Below are 24,356 nucleotides of genomic sequence, written 5' to 3'. Positions count from 1 at the left end.
TATGTTGCCCTGTCACTTAAGTATTTTATCTCTAAAACTACAGAGCAAGGAACAGAGATATGTAAAGCTAATTATTATCTTGGTACTGTACAATAGAAATTGAAAAAAGTTACCCTGATACTTAATTAACCAACTGTTAGTAAATTAGCTGTGAAATTTAACATGGTGGAATTGTAAATTGCTGGTGGTATCAAATCTAATCCAAACTCTTAGAAGATGTCGGCATTCTTTCTCCAACACCCAGACAGTTGGACCTCTGTTCATATATCTATAAAGATATGGACACCCTACAAAACTCATTCCACTTTCAAGAGTTCTAGATATTAGAAGTTAATTTTTATGCGGGATCAAAAAATATCCCCCCCAACTTCCTTGTATGGACTTCAATTTTATGTGACAAACAGAGCAAGTCTTCTTTTTATTATACAAAATAGACCCTTAGACATTCGAAGAAAACAATTATGATTTCTCTATGTCTTCTATTTTTAAGGTTAAAGATCTCCATTTCCTTTCTAAACCTCTTGTTCTGCTTTTTGAGCCATCAGCATCCTGGTCACACCTCTTTGGGTGATCTCTAATTTGTCAACCTCTCCTTTAAACGGTGGTGTCAAGAATGTGCTCTGACTAGTTATAAGCATTTGGCTCATTGCTTCCTGGAATCTGAATGCTGGGTGTCTTTTTAATACAGAGAGTACATTGTTTGCCAATATATCAGAACATAATCGAAAATGTATTTGTAACTTATAAAATATGTATTAGTGGGTGCTGGAATTTACACTATTATCCTAGCATATAGAATCTGGTGAAAAGTAATGACATATAGTTGCTGTATGTGTGTAAATGTCTAAATGACTTAAATATTGATTTTTCCTTCCAACTTCAGATCAAACTTCCCAAATGCTAAAGGGCCTTATTTTAAAATAAACGCACTTAAGAGTTTGCCAGTCAGCAGTACGGTAAGTTCCTGCAGTAGGCTCAAATCACCAGAAAACTCAAATAGACATATTTCTTTTGGTCTGTTTTTAGGACTGACAAAAATAAGAATAGAGAAACCAATAAAGGCCTATTCAAATAACAACTGGCAAGTTGTCTCATGAGGGTAGTACAAATTTGTCCTGATTTTTTATGCCTTCTCCATCTATAATACATTGAAATGATATATGGTGTTGAATTTGATTAAAATTCAGATGATATTTATGCAATATCTACTGTCTGTAAGATGCTTATGCAAAGTACCATAGGGAAACATTAAAACATGAATAAGGTCTGAATCCTGCCAACAGTGTGATCTCTTCTAGAAACCCTAGGACTGCAAAGTGCATTTAGAATCATGAAATACATATCATTATGATTATATTTTTAGTGTGAAGTTTGTATGTATTTTCATTTTGAAAATTATCCTTATTAAAAGAGTATGATTTACAATATTTATTGACTATATACTATGTGCTAGGTACCAAGTGAGAACTTTGTGTATATTTCCTCATTTCACCCTAAGATCAAACTTCACAGGTAGGTGTAATTCAGCTCATTTTAGGGAAAATTAGTGGAGACTCTGAAACCACAAATTCCCAAGGGCCATACAACATTTAAAGGCAGAACCAGAATCCAAAACCAGGTCTGAAAAATCTTCAGGCATGAACTTGATCTTTTGTGTGATTTATATCTGATTTCCCCATTAACAGACATGTTAGATAACTAATGCAAATCTTTATCTGTTCATTCTGGAGGATGACACTTGAATATATTTTATTAGGTTATTGGTTCTCCTCTGGGGTGTGACTTAGTTTCCATTGCATCTTTGGGAATCTTTTCTTTCCAAATTCATAACCAGCTTCTACTGCTGTAATAAAGAATCACCTGCCGAGTTCATGAATAAGGGAAAAGAGGTAAGGAAGAGTGGTAGATCAATTTTGAATGAAAAATTGTATTCCAGGACTAGCATTTTGGCATCTGCCCTTGTGGGAAGTTGACTGTTATTTCAAAATAACCTCTGTTGAACTAACATAACCTGGAATTAATTGAGCTTATTTAAGCATACAGCCCTTCCAACCATATTTAATGTTCCTGAAAGTATAAATATTGAGCATTGCCTATGGAAAGATAGAAATTCTGTTTATAACAGAATTCTGTTTATTCCTGATTTTGCAATTAGAAGGGAAAGGCTATACAATAGTCATATACTATGCAAAGTTAATAATATTCTTACAGGACAAAATGCTTAAGCACTAAGAGAGAGTTAGCTAAACTTTGAATTGAAATAGAAAATAGCATTATTGATCTCCTTTTTACAGTGTTCTTACAAGTTTTTTTTTTACCAGAATTTGTGTGCTTAAGTGTATAAAATATGTTTATTCATTTATCATTTATGTGAAAATAGTAAGCCTGTTTCTCTTTAACTTAATGGAACTTGGATTAAAATGTATGTTGTTATTTTAACCAACATTCATGTTGTATGTCATAAGCATGCAGTTTTCTGTTTTCTTGGCAGAGAACTTTAAAAAAATATTAAGTTCCTAGTCATTAAGAAACTTACATATAAAAAAAACCATAATTTACAGCTTATTTGACTAGATCAATGCATAATTATGGATTACATGTATTTTTTGTACTGAATATTTACACATAAATTAATCCAACCCATAGCAAGAGTACTAATGGAACATTCCATCCAAACTTAAGTAAGTAAACAGAAGACAAGCAGCTGTTGCAAAGATCCTGTTTTTGAGTCTGGGCCTGATAAAAAAAAATAGTTTGGAGAATTTGGCTGCTACCATTTACTACATCTGTTGAGATGGTGTTATTTCAACTCAACACTTATCAGTGCATGTCACAAAGTAACGAGTAGTTCTCTCAGTCAGAAAACCTAGAGGAAACACTAAATTTTCGTTTACGGGATACCGTACTCCATCATCTTCTATATGATGGTTAGCAAATCTTTTTATGGAGTGTTTATATTTTTAAGTGTTCCCAAATGGATTTAAGTGTTTGTAGAAATATGTGAAGTTGGGGGGGGGGGGTGGAGGAGGGAATAGTCTGTTTGTTATATTTAAAAATTTGATCTGTTTAATTATGGCCCTCTTGTTATATAAGTACCACTAACAGTCTGGCTTTCAGTTACAGCCAGAAAGATTCTTACCCGATCAAACTCTTACAGTTCCATTTGCTCTGAATCATAACTGAGTATAGAGAACGTAAAATCGGGCCTTACTTTGTTATACGGAAGACATGAAGCTTATGCTGAAGAGAGGTTGACGTTATTTTATTTTATACAAATTCATATAAGAAGCTCATACTGGTTTCTCCACTAAGCAGTTAGGAGACTGGGCTCCAGGAACATTGACTAGTCAGTTGGTGTCACACTCAGAGAATATCTCTGATGGGTGCCTGTCATAAAACTGTTCTTGGCACAGTCACATTGATCATTTTCATCCCTATTTTGGATACTGAAGAAATTTAGCTGATAACAAAATACAAAGGAATGCAAAATTATAGAGTTGGATGTGGCCATGTCTAAAGGTCTAAAGGTGAAATAATCAGAAGGAGGACGCATTGGAGCTGGCAAGGCAGGGAAGAGAAGGAGAAGAGTGGGGAGGAGAAGAAGGGGAGGAAAAAAAAGAAGGAGATTGATAAAAGGAAAGAAGGAGGCAGGAAATCCAGGCAGATAGGAAGAAATGAAGGAAGGGAGGAATAAAGGCAGGCAGGCAGGAAAATCCTCAAGATTTTCCTCTTTGTATCTCCTAGACTACCTAACGTGACCTTCCGAGCTAATGTTTCCAGAATGCGTTGTTTCTGTTTGACCCTCAAAATTCGTACTCCTTTTTCTATGCATTAAGGTGATGTGAATTTAGGACCTCCTATGTAAATTCTGCCCGTTCTCTAATTTACACACGTTCTAATTAACAAACTTTGAAAGAAGAGAAACATGCTCTCATCTCAATGTTATAAATGTACAGAAAAATATAACAAAACATGAAGTTCTGTTTTGATGTTAAAGGAGAGCTCCATGAACAGAGGCATCAATAAACACTTTGGAGGGAGGGACACATTTTCAGAGTTTAAGGCTATGGATCTTCAAAATCTAGAAAGATGAACCACTCGCCATGTTTGTGATGCTAAATTGAAATTATCATATACGTTTCATTTATCCTGCTCCATATTACAAAGACTTTTCCTCTCTGATTTTTGTACATCCCTCCTGAAATATTTGCTCTGGTTAGTGAAAGTAAATGTTAGATTTTACACCCCATTTAATGGAATAAGAGAGATGATGTTCTAATAGCAGACAACCCAATAACCCAATCCTATTTTAAGAAAGAATTTCCCCCCATATATAGTGTCCACCATAGATCACCCACCCTTCACCCTTCAATTCATATTTCTTGAGATTGGGGGTAGGGGAGGCTACAACACAGGTAGCCTAATACTAAATACCAAGTAAAGCTTAGCTTTATGAATTACCTTTAGCCTTTTCCACTCATGAGGGAGAACTTTCCTGCCTCATTAAATCTTTAATGCAATGTGCTGCATGCACACTACATTATTATGTGTGACATTAGGTTATATATCGCATAGTAACTGTAATGTTACTTGCAAACAAGCTGTTTCTTTCCCCTGAAGGTAGAATTAAAACAGGTACTCGTGGGAAACAGCTACTTATGTTGCTCTTTTCTTAATGGGGTGAATTTGAGGATCAGGAGAATGAAGGACTTAGAATTAACCATCGCTGGGAGTGAATGACTCCTTTTCCTTGCAGTGCCTCTCAATTTGATAACTGAATCTTCTTGAAGAGAATTTTGCTTAATGGATATAAAGAAAGGTGGAAAAACAAAAAAGAAAAGAGGGGTGCCTGGGTGGTTCAGTGGGTTAAGCTGCTACCTCCGGCTCAGGTCATGATCTCAGGGTCTTGGGATCAAGTCCCGCATTGGGCTCTCTGCTCAGCAGGGAGCCTGCTTCTCTCTCTCTCTCTCTCTCTCTCTGCCTGCCTCTCCGTCTACTTGTGATTTCTCTCTGTCAAATAAATAAATAAAATCTTTAAAAAAAGAAAAAACAGAAAAAGAAAAAAGCCCCCCAAAACAAAAAATACAACACTAGGTTTTTGGATTTGAGAATTTTAAGAGTGATTACATGCCACATACAAATGAACTATTCTCATTAAATTCACTTTCTCTTTGTATTGAAAAGGAACACAACTTCATCTCTGATAAATATAATCTATCCAGTAAACGGGAGAATTTCTAAATGTGAGCTGGAATTACACTTACTTCTGTCTGTGGAAAACTGTATTTCTCTGGCCAATAGAAGAGTGGCAGTTTTGTTCCTCAGTAGCAAGAGAAAATGAAATGTTCTATTGGCAATACAAGCAGTGCTCTAGTGTTGGCCCCAAAATGGATGAATTTGAAATTCTCAAAGATAAAATTTATAAGTTGAGTCTACAGAGACCAAAATTGTGGAAAATTGAAGTTATACATGATACATGTAACTTACCAATGTCATGGGATGTGTTGTTAGAACGCATTCTCCAGCATTAATGGATGATACAGTTGATGCAGAGCTGTCCCTGTTTTAGAGTCCTTTAACTCTCTTATTTGCTGTGGTTGCCCCTGAATCTTTGAGAATACCACTGAGAAACCCTTTTTTCCTCCTCAGTCTTCTGACCAGTGGGACACTAGCCAACCAGAGAAGGAAAAGCAGCATTTTTTTTTAAAGATTTTATTTATTTGACAGTCAGAGAACACAAGTAGGCAGAGAGGGAGGCAGAGAATGAGAGAGGGAAGCAGGCTCCCCGTGGAGCAGAGAGCCCAATGTGGGGCTTGATCCCAGGACTCTGGGATCATGACCTGAGCCGAAGGCAGAAGTTTAACCCACTGAGCCTCCCAGGCACCCCAAGAAAAGCAGCATTTGAATAGTCAGAGAGCTGTAGGAGTGAGAAATTTCAGCAGGAAAATGAGTTGAAGCAAATCAAAGTAGGAGAATGGGTAGGTACAAACAGGGGTAAGTCGGAAGTCCCAAAACTTCAATTTGTGGTCGGTACTCTTACTATCTTTGTTTTGTTATTGTTGTTGTTGTTTTGCAGTGTCTCCTAGACCAATTGAATATGCCACAATAGTGAGGGCCAAACAACTTAACAAATATTTGCATTATAACAACTGAGCAACCACCTAAAAAGATAATGCACAAAACTTCAAGCAATATAATAATTTTTTTCCCCCATAAATAACTAGGATGACTTACTAAAGGGGATTTGTGTACCCACCGGGTAATACACAATTTGTTAAACCTAGAAACAAGTTTGCTATCTTTAATTCCTGTTTTGCATTGATTTTTGTACAATATTTGGTTTTTATCACAGCATCCACTGAAGACTTCCCTTGACAAAGATACAGCATGGCTGAAAGTGCAAAAACAGAGCTTGATGTTTTGAGAATATCACTAAAAGGAATATAAAGTTTTCCCATGTTAAAACTGTGAAGTACCTCAAGCTAGTTGTTTGTGTGGTATCCAACAGATACATAGTATTTCCTTTAAATATTGACAGTATCCCACAGTGCCTTTGTGAGTTTACTGCAGTGCCGTGGGCCACCTCTGCACAGAGCTTGTGAAAAGGGGCTAGATAGATCCTAGAGAGTATTGAAACTCTGTAGAAACTTGAATGAAAGGTAGAAACTTGAATGAAGTGGTCCCAGGATCACTAGAGGTCCTTCATTAGGGGAGGCAATAACAGAAGTAATGAGTGAGGTCAGAAAATTGAATTCAAACACTTAGTGACTACTTTCACCACTAACTGTGATGTAGTAGTGAAAATAGAAAGTTAGACAAGAAATATTTCACTAGAATAAGATTGAGACTAATTTGATACAAATAACACAGAGAAAACAATATTATGTTGTACCTATGGTTTCTAATTTGAAATAGAGAAAGAAAACAATTGACCTGACCTGGTCATGGAAGTTGGGAAAATAATCAAGTTTGTTTTCTGGAAAGATCCAGATAATAAGATTAACTGGGTATGTTGAGTGTTTCAGACATTATTAAAAAATCACTCAGTATAAAACTGTCATAGGCTGAACTGTATTCTTGCCCCTGAATTCATATGTGGATGTCCTAACCCTCAGAATCTTAGGATGTGACTATTTGGAGAAAGGATTTTTAAAGAGGTAATTAAATTGAAATGAGGTGGGGTGCATGGGTAGCTCAGTGGGTTAAAGCCTCTGCCTTCAGCTCAGATCATGATCCCAGGGTCCTGGGATCGATCCCCCGCATCGGGCTGTCTGCTCAGTGAAGAGACTGCTTCCTCCTCCTCTTTCTCTCTGCCTGCCTCTCTGCCCACTTGTGATCTCTGTCTGTCAAATAAATAAAATAAAAATGTTTTTAAAAAAATAAATAAAAATAAATTGAAATGAGGTATTTAGGGTGGGTACAATTCAATATGACTGGTATCCTTTTAAAAAGAAGGAATTAGAACACAGATGAACACAAAAAGAAGACCATGTGAGGACACAGGATAAGGATGGCCATCTATAAGCCAAGAGGAGAGACTACAGACGAAACCACTTCTCTGACGCCTTGATCTCAGATTTCTGTTGTTTAAGGACCCAGTCGGTGTTTTATTATGGGAGCCTGAGTAAACTAACACAGGCACAGCACAGCACAGGATAGAAGATACAGATTGAGGAACCAGGTATAAACATAGTTAAATCTAATGGAGGGGGCACCTGGGTGGCTCAGCTGGTTAAGCGTCTGCCTTCCACTAAGCTCATGATCTCTGGGTCTTGGGATGGAGTCCCATGTTGGGCTCCCAGCCCACTTCTCCATCTGCCTGTTGTTCCCCACCTGCTTGTGCTCTCTTCTGCCTCTTTCTCTCTCTCTCAAATAAATAAATAAATTCTTAAAAATCCACTAGAGGAAAAAATAGTCAATAAGAAACAGTAACCAAAAGAGTAAGAGTCTTGGAGATATCCATACATGGAGTATAGAATTAGAAAGAAAAATGTATCTACAAATGAGACAGTGATACAACCCAGTCAGAGGAAGGAGTATCACAGAAGTTTGGTGCAATTGAAGACAAAGGAGTTGAGAATTCTAAGAGTGATTACATGCCACATACAAATAAAGACTAAAACTGAACCAAAGGTCCATTCGTGGTTGCTAGATAGAGCTGATAAACGACCTTTCAAGAAACTCTTTTAATGGAGTACTAGGGGTGTAAGGATGCAGTAGGTAAAATAAGAAAGGTTGGATGGGTAAGGATAAAGAAAATGAATGCAATATCCTATATCTGAGTTTGACAGTGAAAATAATAAATAACCATAGATCATAGATAATACTTAGGAGAGACAATAAAGTTGGTTGATGATTGGCATTTCTGTGTACATTGGATTTGATGGAGAGATTGAGGATTGGGATAAAAAAAGGATTATAGGAGAGTAGGAAAGCAAGGACACGGAAGAGCCAAGTGAAGGTGATATTTGTCATATGGAGTGGTGGATAGATGGAGAAGAGGCAGAGACTTCTTCATCCAAAGCTATAGGAAAGGACAGTTTATACTCTGAATAATCTCAATGGTTTTTTTCCCCCAAATCCCAATATCCCTTAGAAAAGAAGATGCTGTCTTATAGTTGACTCATTACAAAGACTTTCATATAATGGTGTGTACTTGTTGGGAAGGACAACTTCTAAACTGTGGGATGGCATCTTAAGCAATCCTTTTTGAAAGTAACTTAAATAAGGAGTTGACTAAGCTGCCATATAGAAATGGCCATATGCCAGGGTGGCCAGTTGGTTAAGCATCTGTGTTTGGCTCAGGACATGATCCCAGGGTCCTGGAACTGAGTCTCTGCATTGGGCTCCCTGCTCAGCGGTGAGTCTGTTTATCCCTCGCCCACTGATCGATCCTCCCTCCTGCTAGTGCTTTCATTCTGTTTCAAATAAATAAATAAATATCTTAAACAAAAGAAAAAGAAATAGCCATAAATATATAGCTTTAAAGTGAATGAAAAAGACAATGATTCTAATACTATGGAAATTGATATTTGTGACTCGGAGAAAAAAACAAAGCTGATAACATCATCATACCTCTTTTTTAAATGGTCTGCTTCCACATAACGTAGGTGGAAGGAAAATGGATTCACTCATGCAAATTTTTAGATGATTCAAAACTGGTTCTAACAGTACCGAAGTATAGGTATCAAAGATACATGGAAGAGTTGGGGAAAATTTGCTTTAAGAAATGTGAGTGAAAAGTCAAGTTTTCATTTTTATTACTATTATTATCATAAGCCCTCAGAAGAACAGGTTGAATTAATTCTACTCCTTAGTTCTTGTTTTATATTATGATTGACCTGCCAAAGGGCCCTTTCTTTTTCTGTATTTGTTTCTTTTTCCCACTTCCCTCCTCATTCCTCCCTTATTATTTTATATGTTATTTGACTTTATAATTATTATGAGTAGGTATAGAAACAACATAAACAAATGAAATGTTGTAACAAATCAAACATTTTTCTATTTCATCTAAAGCCTTAAAAGCTTGAATATTCTGGGGCTCCTGGATAATCTCAGTTGGTTTTATGTTTGACTCTTGATTTTGGCTCAGGTCATGATCTCAGGGTCATGGGATCAAGTCCCCAGTCCACCAAGCTCAATGCAGAGTCCCCTGAGATTCTCTCTCCCTCTCCGTCTACCCCTCCCTTGCGCATGTGTGTGCATGCTTTTGTGCTCTCTCTCAAACAAATAAATAAATCTTTAAAAAATGAAAAAAGCTTGGATATTCAAATTACACTCCGTTTGGCGCTTATGAGCAAAATAGGCATTACCTTTCATTCTGAGTTCCTCACATTTGTGTAACTTTAAGTTAAGAAATTATGAATTAAAATGGATCTTTTTTCCTTTTCTTTTAGGGAAACACATTCCCCTAAATAAATAAATAAATAAATAAATAAACAGATAAATAAATAAATAAATAAAAGCATGTTGTCCAAATTTTAAATGATCAAAATATATTTGGAAGCTCAAAAGTTTTTGCAACATTATAAATCTACATCCTGGTGTTTTTCCCAAACTCCAACCCTAGGTCCTACAAAATATTTTTATAAATGAAGAAAATTCTAAATAGTTCAGTCTTTGAAATCTATAAAGCATTCTTTCCTGCTTCCTGTCTAGACTTTTCTCATTGAGAAAATGGTCTGGCTGATTTTGAACAAGTAGGCAAGGTAATGTTTAGGATGCTTATCTTAATAGAACCCAAAACCTTTTATACAGATTCACCCTTCATTACTCACAGTACTGCCAAGTGCTATAGTCCAGGCAGATATTTATTATTTTATATATGAAAAGACATTAGAGGAGTGCTATTTCTCAGTGGAACAGGGAATAAAAGTTTTCTGAATACCAGTTCCTACTAGAGCTCCATGTAATGAGCTCTTAGAAGACATTGCAGAGCTGCAATTTGGAAACCCTGTTTAATCAGCCATGGCAAGTTATGTGCCATTCCCCACGGAACAACTCTAAGAGGAATCCGGGTTCCTCCTCCTCCATCCCGCGCATCGCTGGGAATTGCTTTGTGGTCAGGGTCCACAGTAAGAGGCCATGGAGAGCCAACGGCTGCTGAGCTGGGGCTCTGTGTGTCAGCATGGAGGAAACAGCAGAATACAAATCATCAGCTTTGTTTTATGAATGTCTTTATTTACAATGCTGGAGTGGAATTTTTAAAAAAAGGACTGCAGTATTTGCATCAAATCTGTCACTCAAGCTCCAGTGTTGATTCCTGTCCTATAAATGATCTTGCTTTCCTATTTTTTTTTTTCCCTTTCTGCAAGGTTACTGTCAATGTCAAAGATGTAAACCTCAAGCATCCATTATATGGGACTTGGCATGCATAGTGGAAGAAAAGAAGTTTGTTTAACGAAAAGGGATAATAACATTCATTCCAACAAAGTATATTTGATTGCATAGGGAAAAGCGTATCTTCCTTGGGAGTTTTGATTGAATTGTATCATAATATAAAATTTGCTGCTACTCTTGTTTTGCTCTGACCCACAGCATTTCCAAGTTTAGCTTATAGTCTATGGAAAGTTACTGTCAAATGGAGTGATGTCTTTGTTGAAAGTGTTCATACCAACAGAAAGTGAGTGACCCTCGGGGATGGGTAGAAATCTCCCAATTTTGACAAAGATCCTTCTCTGCTTGGGAATTGTAAAGCTTAAGTTATAGACGAGGAAAATGACAGGAGGGGCTGTTTTTGGTTTCATGGAGCTTAACCTATTTCAGCAAGCCTGCAATACTGGGAAAAACAATACATGAATTTATATTTATGTCAGGCTTGCTGTTGATGGGTAAGGTTCGTATAAAGGTTACTGCTAAAGAAATGTCTATCATTCTCACTCTGCACTCTTGTAATTTTTGTTTCTTCCAAATTCTACCCTCTAGAACAATAAAATGATTTTAAAATAATAAGTAAAATATGAGTTAATAGCCCATCTCCTATCTTGTAATGATTATGCATCTCCTCTGTTGTAGCTTACAGCAGCTGGAGGACAATTGACATTTACCATATCATATGATTTTGAAGAAGAAGAAGAAGATACAGAACGTGTACTCCAGATTGTGGTTATCTTAGAGGTAGAGTATGGAGCAGATCATTTATGTTCAGCTGTTTCACACTCTTAAGTTATTCCTTACCTGACTGGTTTTGACATTAATTTACATGTGACATAGAGAATCTTTTATCTTGGGAAATTTTTTTATGCCCATGTTGTGTTTCACCCTGAGATATATCTAAAAGACTGAGCTTATTCATTAGGTTCCAATGTTAAAGTAGGCCCTCAGACCAGACTTAGAATTTAAAATAAAAACATACTGACCATATTCTTAAGATTAGAAGTATGATCAAGTGTTTAGCCAAATGCTGATTTACATAGTTCAATTTTTTTCATCTTTCCTTGCTTCCAAATAGATTTTATAATCTACTTCTTTGTTTATATTAGGCAGAGGCAAATGGAAACTATTTATTTAGGTATAGTTAAATCTTGACTTCAAAACTCTTAATTTAGATAAGAAAGACATAGGAGAACTGCTTTCAGGATTTGGGGGCCATGGACAATTTCAGAATGCTGAAGGCCTAAAGATATCTTAGAGGCTCTCTGCCCCTTTTCTCATACTCTTCCTCCAACACTCACACAGTCTCAAAGGCACACACTTGCATGCACATTTGTGATTCCAAATGGATTAATGTTGATTTAGTACCATGCCTTGTTGTTCTTTGCCTTGAACATTTCACGCATATAAATCAGTGACAGAATTCTTCCCATAACATACATATTTCCAATATTAGGTGAAAAGATCTGGGTGATATATATTACTACATATATATGTATGCAAGTGTGTGTGTCTATGAAACTAGAAGTGTGTCTAGGAATTCCTTCAAGATAAAAGGGATTCTCTAAATGTAAAATGTTGTGAAGTTCTATATTACTAGTATAAATGAACTCAGAGAAGAAGGATAACCTAAATGTCATAGGTCAGTCCGTACATTCCCTGTAAGGATGCGTTATCTTCTTGGAAACACTAGAGTCCAGAGCTTTTCAGGTTTGTTTTTGTTTTCCCATAGAGAAAAGTTATTTCAAATGAAAGCTTATGACACTACACTGTGGTAAGTTTTCTTCCCTATTTTTCTATACAACCCACATTCACCATAAAAAATAATATATTTGAAATATGCAGTTACTGTGCACTTGTGTAAAATCAAAGTATTTGTAATCACATGTTTATGTATGAGTTGCCAAGAATCTTTCAGTTAATGGTGGAAGCAAGGTCATGCATAACAAATCTTATACTTGGTCCTTCATCTGGTTAAGGCTAACAGTTAATTTGCCTTCTCTTACTTCCAAGTATGCCAGAAATATACTGAATGAAAGGAAAGCCAGCCTGGAATTAAAAATCTACTGAGGATAAGTCACTAAGTGGCACATCCAAATATGCATACTCTTTACCCTTTAAACCTTTTACACTTTTGCCCTTTTGTACTTTATTTTTCCCTTTAGGGAAATGACTTGAGAATTAGCACAGCCCAAGATGAGGTGTATCTGCAACCGTATGAAGAACATACTCATATATTGTCACTTAAAGAAGAATTGTTTACCATTCATGGCACAAATTCCCCAGTCAGTAGAAGAGAGTTGATGACTGTGCTTGCAAATTTGAAGAGAGTCCTCATACAAATCACGTACAGCCTTGGGATGGATGCCATCTTCAGGTAAACTCAAGAACTACATCTCCCAGTGTTGGCACAATTCCTTTAGACCAAACCGGCCTTCGGTAAAAGAGTGACTTTGAAGTCTGTAGGTTTCCTTCAAATAGTAGATAAGAGTCGAGCACTAGTTTTCTGAAAGGCGTTTCTAGTAAAACTTTAAAATTGAAATACACAGAAGGAATGTGTTTTTGGAATGTGTCTTTTCTAGAATTGACAATTCCTTCACAGTTTGGCCAGAGAGTGTGATGAAAAATAATCCACATTCTGAGAAATTCTATGCTGGAAATTAAAATCTCCATTATGATGACTCAGATTGTGGGAAACTAAAGACGTATAACTCCAGGGTAGTCATATTTAGAAAGTAGTTTGTAAAGTATTTTCTTCCATGAATTGATTAACATGTATCTAGCTTAATAGTATATACTTTGTAATAAGAAATCTCAACACTTTCCTCTAAATAATCACAAGTCTCTTTATAAAAGGCTGGGATGGCTGTGTGATGTAAAGGAACAAGTATGAGCTTTGGAGCCAACCTAACTAGGAATTCAGTGAGCTGAATTGCTTATTTTATGTGTGACCTTTGGCAAGTGATTGGTCCTTGCGGAAACTTGGTTCCTTCAAGTGTAAAGTGGAGATTATAGTGTCTACCTTTCAGGGTCGTTGTGAAAATTATATGTGGTAATTATGGAAAGTGCTCATTAACTGGAATTGGTTGTTTTCCATTCTTTTCTTTAAAGAGAGAACTTCTGACTGGAACCAAACATTCTCATATCCGACTAACTGTAGGCTGCTATGCTTTCCATTTTAAAAACAGTGATGTATTTATCCAATGAACTGTGAACTTCAACTATGTCTGAATGAGCTGTTTTCCTGAATACACACAAGATAGCATGCCAACTTCCCCCCAGATGAGATTGAGTTAGATGATGAAACATAACCCAAAACTGACAACATGACATAATTAGAATCAAAGGAATGTCTCCAATACTGGTTTACCTACAGGAGGGTATGTTTTTTGTTTTTTGTTTTTAATACTGATGCTTCCCCACTCCCATCATTTGCTCATGCTGCTGCCTAGTTTGTCTTTCACTTGTACCATTTCAACTAAGTGTAATCATCATTAACATCTCCCAAAGGAGAGGACTGCAGATTCATAAACAGAACTATTGTCAAACAGTGTACCTCTTTTGCATAGGCAATTCTGCTGGAAGCTGGGTTAAAATGCCATGAAGATGTGAAGCAGCACTTAGGAATTAATTATGTTTTCTCCCATTTAGTAAATAGAGATTGTCATGATGTTTAAACAGTACAGAGAGATGAGTCCTCTGGCTTTCAGTGTGAATGACAACCAAATTGACAAAAAGCAGCTAGGGGGCTTATTTATTTTTGTCAGCCTTGCTTCTCAGACTAGTTAATCCAAAGACATTTCCTCCTGATTTATATCAGGTAATTTCAGTGTCTACCGATCAAAATCATCAGCTTCATTGGATGCCTTGCGAAGTGTATGAGTGGCATGTTCACAGAGCCAGGGTACGGGAACAACACTGGAGCTAATCCAAGTAGGTGGCTGCTTTCTGCAGCCTACGTTGCCTAGAGCACTGTCCTTCTAGAAGGAAAACCCAAAGTCAGATTTGAAATGCCTACCCATTTCAGGTAAACAGTCAGCCTAAATCCCCACTCCATGAACTTGCTGTATTTTGTTTCTCTTTATCTCCAAGTGGATTGAGTCATATTTGTGAAACATCACTTGAATTGATTTCAACTTGTCTTGCACAGTAGACTTCAGACCTAGCATCCAGTTTGTATGTAAGCACAAGTAAATTGAAGCCATCCCCACAAAACTTGGTGTTCTTGTGATATTTAAGGAAGGTTTATTTCCCTGGTAGTTCTCAGCACAGGGGACTTCCCTTCCTCCAGCTGTGTGGTTAGATGCAGATGAATAGTTGAAGGAGAACTAGCCTGCAGGTCAGGATTTTGACTTCTGTTTTCAATTCAGCTATTTAATAGTTGTAAACATAAGTGTAGCTTTGACCTCTTTGAATTTCAATCACCTCGTCTGTGAAATAGAGGAGGACAATTGCCTTGCCAACTTCCAAAGGTCACCAGGAGAATAGAATTAGAGGGCTGCAAAAGCATTTTGCTAATGGTGAATGGACGCACAAATTGTAAGCATTTCTATCTGACCTTAGTCACTGCAAGCAGTACCATTTTCTCCAAGTACCATTAAGACTTTGGAGACATGGAGAATAAAGCATACAGTGATAGCTCCAAAATGGTGACAATTTTTACTGTCATTCTTTTCCAGAATGCTGAGAGGCTCATACAATAAAATTAATTGATTTCTTTCTTCTTGCCCTCATTGGTAAGATGAAAATAAGAACAGAAAAATTTCATCTTTCTGTTAGAAATAGAAATTAACCTAACCAAATCATACATCTTTCTCCTCTAAATTGTCTAAACGTTAGCTTTAGTAGCACCCTTGATATTTAACTCAAGCCAAGGAATCTGTTCAGCTTTTCTTAAATATCTCAGGTGTTAGCTCTGTGGTTTTTTCTTTTCTTTTACTTTATGGCAGACATTAGTTCAATTCATCAAAATTTCCAGTCCCCTCCCTTTTTATTTTATTTTATTATTTACTTATCTACTTTTAAAATCTTCATTGAAGTGTAATTGACATATATTATCATTAGTTTCAGTTGTATGACATAGTGATTCAGCAATGATATACATTACAAAATGTTCACATTAAGCATAGTTACCATCTCTCACCATACAAAGTTATTGCCATAATATTAACCATATTCCCGATGCTATACTTTTCATCCCCATGACCTATTGATGTTATAACCAGAAGTTTGTACCTCAGTTCCCTTCACTTACTTTGCCTATCCCCTACTTCCCTCCACTCTGGCAATCACCTATTGGTGCTCTGTAATTATGAGCCAGTTTCCATCTTTGTTGTTGTCAATTGTGATTTGTCCCTTTGCTCTGTGTTGCAGATTCCACATACAAGTGAGATTATATGGTATTTATCTTTCTCTGTCTGACTTTTTTCATTTAGCATAATATCCCCTTGGGCTTCCTATGCTGTAACAAATGGTAAGATCCCATTATTTGTTATGGCTGAGTAGTATTCCATTGTGTATCTATTACCACATCTTCTTTATCCATTCATCTGTTGTTAGACACATATGTTGTTAGTTTGTTTGCATATATTGACTGTAGTAAATAATGCTATAATAAACATAGGATTTTTACATCTTTTTAAATTAGTGTTTTTATTTTCCTTGGGTAAATACCCAGATCCAAACAACTCCTTTCGTAGTATTATATTTCCCTAACCTCTGAGGGTGGATATGGTCATATGACTTGGTTTAGACAATGGTACGTGAGTGGGAGTGAGTTCCCCCTGCCGCCTTCCTCCCTCTGCCCCCGACACACACACAAGAAAAGCATTGAATTGCTAGTATGAGACTCTCTGGAGCTTATCCACTTACCAGAAGATAAAAATTACCTGAAGTATTGACAGCATATAGAGGTCAGCCGCCCTTAACCATCACTCACTCAGAACTGTGGAGGATTTTGCACAAGTAAACTTTTTGTTTTCTGTTAAGACACTAAGAATATGGAGTTGTTACCACAGCATAATTGAGCCCCCGTCATAACTTTATCATGATACACTTTATGTGTTTTTATTGTTTGAAAGTGAATTCAGAATTGTTTCAAGGCAAGATATCTTCATATGACTTCATATGAGTAAATGTGTGTTGGGGGGTTGTACCAAAAACGTTACACAGAATTTATGTAATAAATAATCTAGAAAAACTCTTATAAATAAAGGAGCCTCTTGATGATTATAGTAATAGTGTTGATAGAAGCATAGTACACATCTACCTTTTGAAATTAATGATACAGGTATCATTTTTTGAGGAAATTATATTGATAAAGCCATTAAAATTAAAAAAAAAATTATGCAACTCACTAGGTATTGGGCTCTTGGTAAAGGGTTTAAACCCACCTGTGTTTCCCTGCTATTGTCTTGGACTACCAGCCAAATCAATTCTGTAAATAATGGATTCATTCAGTCTGCCAGCATGCCAGCATTTACTCAGTGCCTTTTACATATATCTAAGTCTCAGTCTCCTCCTCTGTATAATAGCAGAAGCAATGTCTAACTTTCAAGATTGAAGGCTAGGTGAGAAAATCATGTACCAAAAACACCTGACACACTATTTAGCAATATGTTGGGAGACAATGTAGGATCACAAGATGCTCATTGGTTTTGTAGTCATGCTTGGGTTTGATTCTGTTCTGCACTGTTGGTTAACTGTGTTATCTTAGACACAACCCTTCTCTGAGTCTCAGATTCTTCGTTTGTAAATGGAGACAATAACACAATTACCACACTGCATTCGCTCATAGTTAAATGAGATGTCTGTCAAGCCCCATTATGGCAGACACTCAGTAAGCAGTAATTATTATGATTTGGTTGTTCTACGCTAAGCAAAGAGGATATGATGGTGGATAAATGATCACTGAATTAAGAAAAGGCATACTCCAGAATGGAAAGCAGACATGTGCATTTACGGTAGTATAATAAATACTACTTTAGAACTGTGCACAGTACATACTGGTAGAGCTAAGAAGGAAGAGATGAATTATCATATTATCATTTAATATAATGTCTGTGAATGGCTTCAGTGGGATCCAATCCTGTCAGTTATTTCCCTTACTTGATGGGGAGCTAAAAATGATGGTAGGGATGTCTAGGTTTTGCTCAGATGGCCCACTCAGATATTGCCTGGGCCACTAAATGGTTTTTTGCCTTTTAAGGAGTGGAGTAATATTTATCAGTTCCCCCTGAGTGGTGCTTGATGGAACTTCCACAAGGTAGAGACTATGGGAAGTTCTGAGTCATCATCTTAGGTTTTGACAGAAATGAAATAGAATAAAGCACCTGAAACAGCAATAAAATTTTCCTCTGGTGGCTCGCCCAAAGTTACATTTATTTAAGTAGAATTAAATGGATGCCTTTAATAGAAAAAAAAAAGATGGGAAAAATTATTTAAAAGAATTTTATGATCATAGTTTCATAGTTCTTACTGCTTCAAAGAATAATTTGTTTTATATATTATTGTTACTATTATTTTAGTAAAGCTTAACCTATCTAACTCTGGTGGAAATATAGTGAAACAAAAATACTGAGAATGATTTTTAGGTCAGTAACAGAATAATGTTTCTGATATGATTCTAATATTTTCAGTACAAGCTTATATAATTGTGTCTTTTCTCTTCATCATTTTATCCATATTTCCAAGTCATAAGAATAAAGGGAAAGAGCCAACTAAAGCATGTGACTAAGTTGACAAATCTTTGATAGTCCGTGCACTTCTAAAATTTAGTACCTTATTCCTACCAGCATTATGTATTTAAATGAATGCAGCCTGGTATCAAGAAAAGAACATGTCCATATTGAAGGGGGGGAAAAACCTGCAGCCTTCTTTATGAGTAACACTTAAAACTGTTAAACACATTAAAATCCCATTTACCAACAGCAGAACCTGATGAACGTTGGGTCTGCTCAGTGAATGCTAATGTGGGATATTGCTGGGAAAGATGTTTGAATGTTGAAATTCCTCATAGCTCAAAATGGTTACACAGATTAAGGAGAGGAACATCTGTTGTTCAAAAGACAAATGAAATTTGGCAATTCATTGGAAATATTTTTGTTTTTGTTCTGTTATATTTTAAATTCTCCCTTAAAGTAATCTATTAGTCACTTTTCTATTTTAAAACATTCCAATACTCAATTTTATATTGAAGATCCTAGGACTGTATATACAATTGACCAGTCTACTGTTTAGAAAATTGTGGCAGTACTTTATGTGATAGTAAACTAGTATAGCAATCCTGAAATCATCTAATTCTGAAATTAAAGTGATCAGAAATCTAAGTGAATCTTGTGACAGTCCATTAATTGCAGGCAATAAGATGTCACAATTTGTTCTGTTGTGTTCTGATCTCTGACCTCAAGTTCTAACTCTAACATTTTTCTATTTATTTATTTATTTTTGCCAGATCAAATGAGTAATTTGTCTTTTACTTCTCTAACTTTATTTATCTGAAGGGTTGATATTAGGCTTTAGTCTATCATTTATTTGGGAGTATGTTAGTATTTTATAAAACAACTACATTCCATTCACCTATTCATTAACCTACCCATTCATCTATCCATCTATCAACTATCCATCTATCCATTCATCCAACAAACAAAAATGTATTGAGCATGTATTGAGATGATCTGGTGAGGTATACAGATGATCCAACAGGGTCTTTATGAGAAGTAGCTCATAAGCTCATGTCGACACAAGCAAGTACTCTCCTTAGTAATTCAAACCATATGTTGAGTGGTACTTATACAGTAGAATATTACTCAGCCATAAAAAGGAATGATACCCTGATACATGCTACAACAAGGATGAACTTTGAAAACATACTAACAGAGAGAAGCCAGACACAAAAGGTCATGCATTGTATGACTCCAATTATATGAAATATCCAGAATTATCCATGTTAAATCCATGGAGACAGAAAGCGGACTTGTGGTTTACCAGGGTTACCTTTCTACCAGAAAGGCCAGAATAGAAAGTGCCTGCTTAATAGGTATAGGGTTTTCCCACGGGCCAGTGAAAATGCTTGAAACCAAATGAAGTTTATAGGTATACAACACTATGAATGTACTAAATGAACATGTTAAAATGGTTAATTTTATGTTATATGAATTTCACCCCAGTGGAAAAAAACAAAGAAGAATTGCCAGTGATACTTCTTGTACAAGTTTACTTGGTGGTGCTTAGAAAATGACCAAATCTCTACATAACCTGAGTACTGTAAGAGAGTGATTTTTAACACTTAACATTTTAGGACCTTCTACTAGGTTGTCCAGATTATACCCCCAAAGAAGAAAGCATTGAAGAAGTAGTGTTCAATGAATTAATCTGTGGCTAAAGATAAGTCTCTTACCTTTAGTAGATACCAGTTAGTACTCAGCACCCAAGAAGATTCCATCCAATTGCCTTGATTTTTCTTTTCAACTTCTTGGTTATGTCTGAGGTCATACACATTCCAAGGTACCATCAACTGTCTGGTATTAGTAAAGTGAGAGTAAACACAATAATTATTTTAATGTATTTTTTTTTTATTTTAAGTAGACTCCATGCCCAATGTGGGGCTTGAAGTCACAACCCTGAGATTAAGAATCTCATGCTCTATTGACTGAGTCAGCCAGGTGCCCCAAAACAGTAATATTTTTAGAAATTTATTAGCTGAAAAGTTTATAATTTGGTTAAAGGTTGTTACTTTTGAAGATTCATTAAATGAGCCTATTAGCTTTGTTGTCTGGATTGATTACAGCATAGATTTCCAAATCTCTGAAGTTCCTTGATAAACATGAATCACTGATTAATAAAAATCTACTACCACTCTTTTGGAAAGCAACTGAAAATGCAAGAGTTGGTTGCATCTTTCTTACAGTTAAAAGAAGGCACATAATGTTGTGTTAGGGGAGGTTATCAATCATTTTAAGAAATAATACTTACCACTAGTCAATAGCCATCAATTAATTTTGTACCCTTGAAGTTTACTTAAAATTTGTTTTAATGTATTAAAATGGCAAAAAGCTAGATTTGGAGATTCAAGTAGTATTTCTTGTAGTACTCCTGTAGATATTTTCTATACCCTCTCAACAGTCAACAAGAATAATGTTAATAAAATGCCTACTATTTAATAGTCACCTACTATGTGTTATATGTTAAATCAAGAACTTTATATTCATTCATTATATATTCATTGTATTTCATTTAATTTCTAAATCAAGTTTATGATGTATGAACTCTTATATAATCTTCACTACATAGCAGAGAATACTGAGACCTAGAGAAATTAATAATTTTTTCTAGGCTACAGGACTGGTAAATGTCAGAGACAGGATATGAGTCTTGGTCTGTCTGACTCCTGAGTCTGTGTTGTTAATAATGAGGCTTTTAAAATTTCTTTTATGAAAAAGAAATGGAAAAAAGCCAATAAGACAACAATTACATTTATTTAAATTTTTAGTTCATATTAAGTTTTCATATTTTTGGAAGGAAATATATATGGGAAGTGCATATACACATAATGTACATAAATGCCACATATATAAATAAAAAGCAAATATAATGACATTTTTCAATTTGGCCAAACCAGCTTTTCCCCAAAATAATGAGTGACTCCAAATCACTCTGCTAAAATCACTGGATTATACAGAAGTGCTGATGAAATGAAACCCACAGATACAGAGAACAATGCCTTTAGTTGAGGCCAAAAACAAATTTAAGAAAAATAACACGTGAAAGTTTCACTTTGCATATAACACCCAGTGCTCCAGTTGTATGAAAATGAGAATCTTGGAACACTACATCAAAAACTAATGATGTACTGTATGGTGACTAATTTTTTTTTTTTTAAAGAAACTTTAACTATCAGTATGCAGATTTGTTTCTGAGAAAAAAGAAGTCAGACTAGCTTCCTTCTTTTCTTCCATCTTACCTTCCAATTTATTTGTTTATTTATTTTTAAAATTTTATTTATTTGACAGAAAGACAGCCAGAGAGGAAACACAAGCAGGGGGAGAAGCAGACAGAGGGAGAAGCAGGCTTCCCGCTGAGCAGGGAGCCTGATGTGAGACTCCATTCTAGGACCCCGGGATGATGACCTGAGCCAAAGGCAGAAGCTTAACCAACTGAGCCACCCAGGCGCCCCTTTCCTTCCAGTTTAATAAAAGCTTGCGCTGGATAATTAATATTGTCTTCTTTCGATTTTTCTAGTTTAAATATTAAAGTGAGTCGAACCGTCATGTGAATGTTTTCTGTTTTAAAAACACCTTCAACTGTGTTATTTTAAACTATCTCCTCCCAAAAAGGAACTCAAAACACATCCAGAACTCAAGATGTGAGCAGGAATATTCTTGTACCTTTTCAGCATTTGAGAGTGGGAGTGCTGGCAAGCACTTTGCGCTGGACAGACTTAAGGAATGACCAGAGCTTCAAGTTATGGATATTTTGGGGCTGTCTTTCTCAACACAAACAGTTTACCTATGTTTCCATTCTTATTTCTCTAGGAGTCCTCAAGCTATGTACCATCTCTTTTCCTTCCCACTATAGGTTGGGCTCGGTGGGCCTTGAATCTGCGGTGCCCTATCCTACTGACGGAAGCCTTGCCACAGCTGTGGAAGTTTGTCAGTGTCCTCCTGGATACACGGGCCCCTCTTGCGAAGTAAGTTTGCAGGAATAAATTCTCAACACATTCCAAGTTCCTCGCACATTGCTTTCAATACACTGTTTTATAAGTAGTTTAGCTGTTCCATCAGTGATTGCACAAATAAATGATAGTGTTTTCCTTAAAGAAGAAACTTGAGTGTCTGCCAAAAATCATGGCTTTCAAATCGAGTACTGCTCACATTATGTCATCTTGAAATGATGTTTCTGTTTTGGATATTTTTACCTTACGACAGCTGAAAATCTGATCTTTTCCTGAGTGTTTATTTCCTATTTAATTGGTTGATAAAATAAGATGAATGATAGCAGAATCATATTTAATATTTCAAAATAATTTCCCTTCATTTCTATCTCCATACTTACCAGGAATTCGCACTGTTTTTTCCCCTTGCCTCCAGTTTTTAATCTTGTGTATCACACTCCTTCTCTACTTTATTTCTAAGAACACCAAACTGCAAGCAATTGAAGGATGCTATCTTTAAAATGCCAAGAATATAATATATGGAAGAAATACTTTGATCTGGAATTGATTTGCTTAACACCTGAAATTTGAGATATTTGTTGCTGCCCCAATATTCTAGTTTTGTAGTAAGATTAACATTTCTTATTTAATACCACAATGTGTCATTTTAAAGTAATCATTTTCCTATACTTATATGTATTTTTTTTCAGTAGTTTGAAATTGGCTTTACTTAAAACCTGGTCAAAAAATTTTTCTGATAGAGGACATGGCTTGCAGATAAATAGAAGCTTAAATTCTTTAAAAATGGTGCCTTTAAGGAATCATTTGAGTGTACCAAGATGTTCCACTTCAACACACTATCCCATTAAACCATTTATAGAAATACTCTAGGCATTGCTCTGTTAGTTCTTTTGTGCTCTAAAATAATGCATGCCTTTAGAGGATATACAGGATTTAGAGTCATATTCATGACAAATGTGTTTTTTTTAACGAGGATTGGATTCACCTATCTAGAAATAAAACTAAATGAAATTCATTGACATACTTGATTTTACAAAATTCATCTAAAGAAGAGAAAAATAACTGTGGAAATAAATTTGTTCTGTCAACCTAAATTTGATTTTACATTTAAAATACATGCTGTATTTGATGAAACATATTCTTTTATTAAGAGCCTACCAGTTTTTATTCAAGCCAGAAAGCTCCCTTTGAACCTTTAAGTTCCTATTTCAATTGGAATAATAAATACCTTGATTCTATTCTTCCTTTAATACTTATTCCTAGATTCATTATTCCGTGTACTCTTCTTCATCTTTATGAGTGCAAACGTCCATTAATATAAAACTGAATATTAGAATTGTTCAGTTGGCTATGTTTTTTGCTTATTCATTCCTCTCTTTAAAGGTATTTATTGTGAATCTTTAGTAAATTCTGTACTAGATGCTGAGGGGATTATCTGGAAGGTTACATCATAATCCCTGTCCTTAGAGAACTAACCATCTATTTAGAGAGCCAGAACAAACACCTATGAGAAATTGGATCTCAGCACTATATAATTAAAGGACCGGTAAGTGGTACAGAACGTAAGTGCAATAATCATTCAAAGAGATGAGCAGTTCCAGTACAGCGCAGTGTCACTGAAAGTATCCCTGCGTGCAAAAACCTCAAATTGAATGCTAAATTAATGGTAACAATTAGGTAGAAAGAGAGAAGCATGAAAGAGTCAAAGAAACAGAGGAGGGAAAGTGAAAGCTTCCTGTGATTCTTACACAATAATTGTTTGATAAATAAAGGTGTTTGGAAGCCCATAAAGGAATTTAGTTGAATCAGGAGA

The 24,356-nt window shown here is 35.8% G+C and overlaps 1 protein-coding gene across 6 annotated transcripts in view; it reads left to right on the top strand.

The window, feature by feature from the left end:
- The window catches only part of LAMA2 (laminin subunit alpha 2), a 641,423-nt gene that overhangs the window by 339,562 nt on the left and 277,505 nt on the right, over positions 1-24,356 (top strand). For all 6 annotated transcript variants that reach the window (XM_082731189.1, XM_082731188.1, XM_082731187.1 and 3 more), the window contains exons 13-15: positions 11,515-11,616; positions 13,038-13,249; positions 22,447-22,558. In XM_082731189.1, the coding sequence (XP_082587315.1) occupies positions 11,515-11,616; positions 13,038-13,249; positions 22,447-22,558 (426 nt within the window). The remainder of the gene's footprint in view (positions 1-11,514; positions 11,617-13,037; positions 13,250-22,446; positions 22,559-24,356) is intronic.

The sequence above is a fragment of the Mustela nivalis genome, assembly GCF_964662115.1.
Source record: "Mustela nivalis genome assembly, chromosome: 5".
In the NCBI taxonomy this organism is placed as follows: domain Eukaryota; kingdom Metazoa; phylum Chordata; class Mammalia; order Carnivora; family Mustelidae; genus Mustela; species Mustela nivalis.
Note: the sequence above shows the minus strand (reverse complement) of the source record. Positions and strands in the feature narration are given on the sequence as shown.